General features: G+C 57.0%; 1 protein-coding gene across 1 annotated transcript; it reads right to left on the bottom strand.

Annotated features, from left to right (window-relative positions):
* Nucleotides 1–1,049: 1,049 nt before the first annotated feature.
* On the bottom strand, nucleotides 1,050–1,960 carry CLDN14 (claudin 14). The gene has a single exon (XM_027129083.1). The coding sequence runs from the start codon at nucleotides 1,844–1,846 to the stop codon at nucleotides 1,136–1,138; it is 711 nt and encodes a 236-aa protein (XP_026984884.1). The 5' UTR covers nucleotides 1,847–1,960; the 3' UTR covers nucleotides 1,050–1,135.
* Between the last annotated feature and the right edge of the window lie 577 nt (nucleotides 1,961–2,537).

The raw sequence follows: 2,537 nt of genomic DNA, 5'->3' as shown, positions 1-2,537 counted from the left end.
AGTGACAGATGGAGCCCTTGGTGGCCCTATTCTAAGACCCCTTGAGAATGGTGGGGCTTCAGGTAACAGACCTCAGACTCAGCCCTTCCACACGGCAGGGTTATTTCCTTCCGTGTTCACAGCCTGAGGCTGGGGCAGAGGCAGGAGCAGACTCCCTGGGCTAACGGGGGAGCAGCGTGTGTGTGTGTGTGTGTGTGTGTGTGTGATTTAGATCACAGCCCCGAAAGCAACATCTGTGTCCTTAAAGAGGTCAGGCCTCACCTGGCCCTCGCAGCAGTTCTTTCCAGCTAAAGGAGCAGTGAGCAGCCCTTGTACCTGCTCTGACGTCAGCTGCCGTCATACTTCTATTCCCAGAAAAGAAGCCAGTGACATTCTGTGCTTGGGGTGAGCAGCCTTCCTAACGGGGCCTCTTGTCAATGCCTGGAGAGCCAAGCCAACAGGCGTGTTTCACTTTGCCTTTTTTTTCCTTCTGACTTTTGCTGCCTTGCTAGTGGGGGCCGACTGCTCACCGGTAGAAAATGACATTGTCCTTCTTCTGCGGCATGTGGCAATTATCCTCTTTTCAAGGAAGCCCTGTACTCCCTGCCTCGCCTCTGAGATGCAGCCAGGATAGGGCGACGGTTTTTGGTGACATTGCTCCAGCAACTTCTGGATGAACGTCGGCCCAGCCCTCCTCTGATTTTCCTGTCCTGTGTGGGCGGAGCCCGGAGGTGTGCTGACTATGGTTACCAGCATCTTAGCAGACAAGAAGAAGGGTCTGGAAACAGACACGGATATGGTCAGTTTCAGAGACAACCTCATCCAAAAGGTTTATTCCTGGCTTGCAAACAAACCCCACTGACCAAACTCCCAAGTCGCTTTTTATTCAGCCGTCATTAAATCACCACAGAAATACATATAATAAATACAAAAACAGGAAGGATTTTTTTTTTTTTAAGTCTTTGGTATGTAGAGCTTTTCTCCTCAACTTCTTTCCCCGCCTTCCCTGCATCCTAAGCCCATTTCCTCAGGTTCACATTATTCCTTTGGACACCAAAGCAGCCCAGAAGTAAACTCGGTGCCCGGACCTTGAAGCGGTCGGCAGCCTGGGTCCCGGCGCCTCTTGGGGGCCTGGGGAGGGACAGGCCGTGGGGACTCACACATAGTCGTTCAGCCTGTACCCGTTGTGCGAGGCCGAGGTGGCCGAGGGGGCCCGATTGTCCTTGTAGGCGTCGGGGGGCCGGTAGGAGGGCGCGGTGGCCGTGCCGGCCCGGGGCTGAGCCTGGTAGGGCCTGGAGGGCGCCTCGTCCTGGCAGGCCAGGCAGAGCAGCGTGCCGCCGATGAGCGACAGGGACGAGGAGATGAAGCCGAGGTACAGGGCCTGCCCGATCTCGAACTTCATGCCGCTGGGCAGCAGCGGGTTGTAGAAGTTCTGCACCACGTCGTTGGTGGTCCAGGAGACGGCCACCATGCAGAGCAGGCCGGCCAGGATGAAGAACACGCCGCCCAGCACGGCGAACGTGGTCTTGGCGGGGGTGCCCTTGGCGCAGCGCGTGCACTTCATGCCGACCACGGCGCAGGCGCAGGCCACGCCCGACAGCAGGCAGGAGATGACCATGAGCGCGCGGGACGCCTGCAGGTCGCGGGGCAGCGCCAGCAGCGAGCGGTAGATCTGGCACTGGTAGATGCCCGTGCTGTGCCACACGCACTCCATCCACAGCCCCTTCAGGTAGGACACGGCCGTCAGGATGTTGGTGCCCACGTGCGCCGTCCGGCGCCAGTGCGGCAGGATGGTGGTGATGAGTGTGCCCACCATGCCCAGGAAGCTGAGCAGGAAGCCCATGAGCTGCACGGCTGCGCTGGCCATGACCTTGCTGGCGGTTGCCGCTCGCTCAGGCGCCCGCAGGAGTCCTAATGAAGCCAGGAGGCGGGGCGGGGGGAGAGGAAACGGGTTAACGATTATCTCGATGCATTTATTTCTGCCACCGAAACGGCGATTTCCATAGGCAGTTGGTACCACGATTAACTTGTTTTTAAAAATAGTTTCTGAGACCTGATTGGGTGAACGAACGAGCGGCTCGCCTAAGACGCTTCCCCTGGAAGGCCAGAGCTAGAAGGGGTGACAGCCGACATCTGGCTGGGCTGTGCTTTCCCAGGACCCCAGGGAAGGACACTCCAGAGACCCCACTTCTCCCAGTACTTACCAACCCCACGTGGGAAGTTTTGTCTTGTGTCTACCCTCGGACTCTGCCGCATTTGAGTCTCACTTCATTCTCTTTGGTCAGTAATCACTAAGGTTGTTAAGTCAACAAACGGACTGGCAAGTGTTAAGGCGTGTGCTGCTTATGACTTAGAAGATAGCTTAGACTGCCTGTCGGGATGAAACATTTTCTGCAAGTGGGAGACTTCCCTATGTGCTCATAGGAGGGGTTTGGCACCATAGGCGGGTCAGACGCTGCCTTCCAGAATCCCAGATGTGACCTTAGAGATTATCCACTGACGCCAGGGGAGAGGAATGACCAAGGTCATCAACTCCTTAGGTGCTGCAGCCAGGACCA

The sequence above is a fragment of the Aethalodelphis obliquidens genome, unplaced genomic scaffold (genome assembly GCF_003676395.1).
Source record: "Aethalodelphis obliquidens isolate GAN/ISIS:26980383/991018 unplaced genomic scaffold, ASM367639v1 scaffold1, whole genome shotgun sequence".
Taxonomy (NCBI): Eukaryota; Metazoa; Chordata; class Mammalia; order Artiodactyla; family Delphinidae; genus Aethalodelphis; species Aethalodelphis obliquidens.
This window is presented reverse-complemented; position numbering and strand designations above follow the sequence as displayed.

Coding starts and splice junctions, on each gene's coding strand:
- CLDN14 (XM_027129083.1), bottom strand. CDS start 1,846: ATGGCCAGCGCAGCCGTGCAGCTCATGGGCTTCCTGCTCAGCTTCCTG.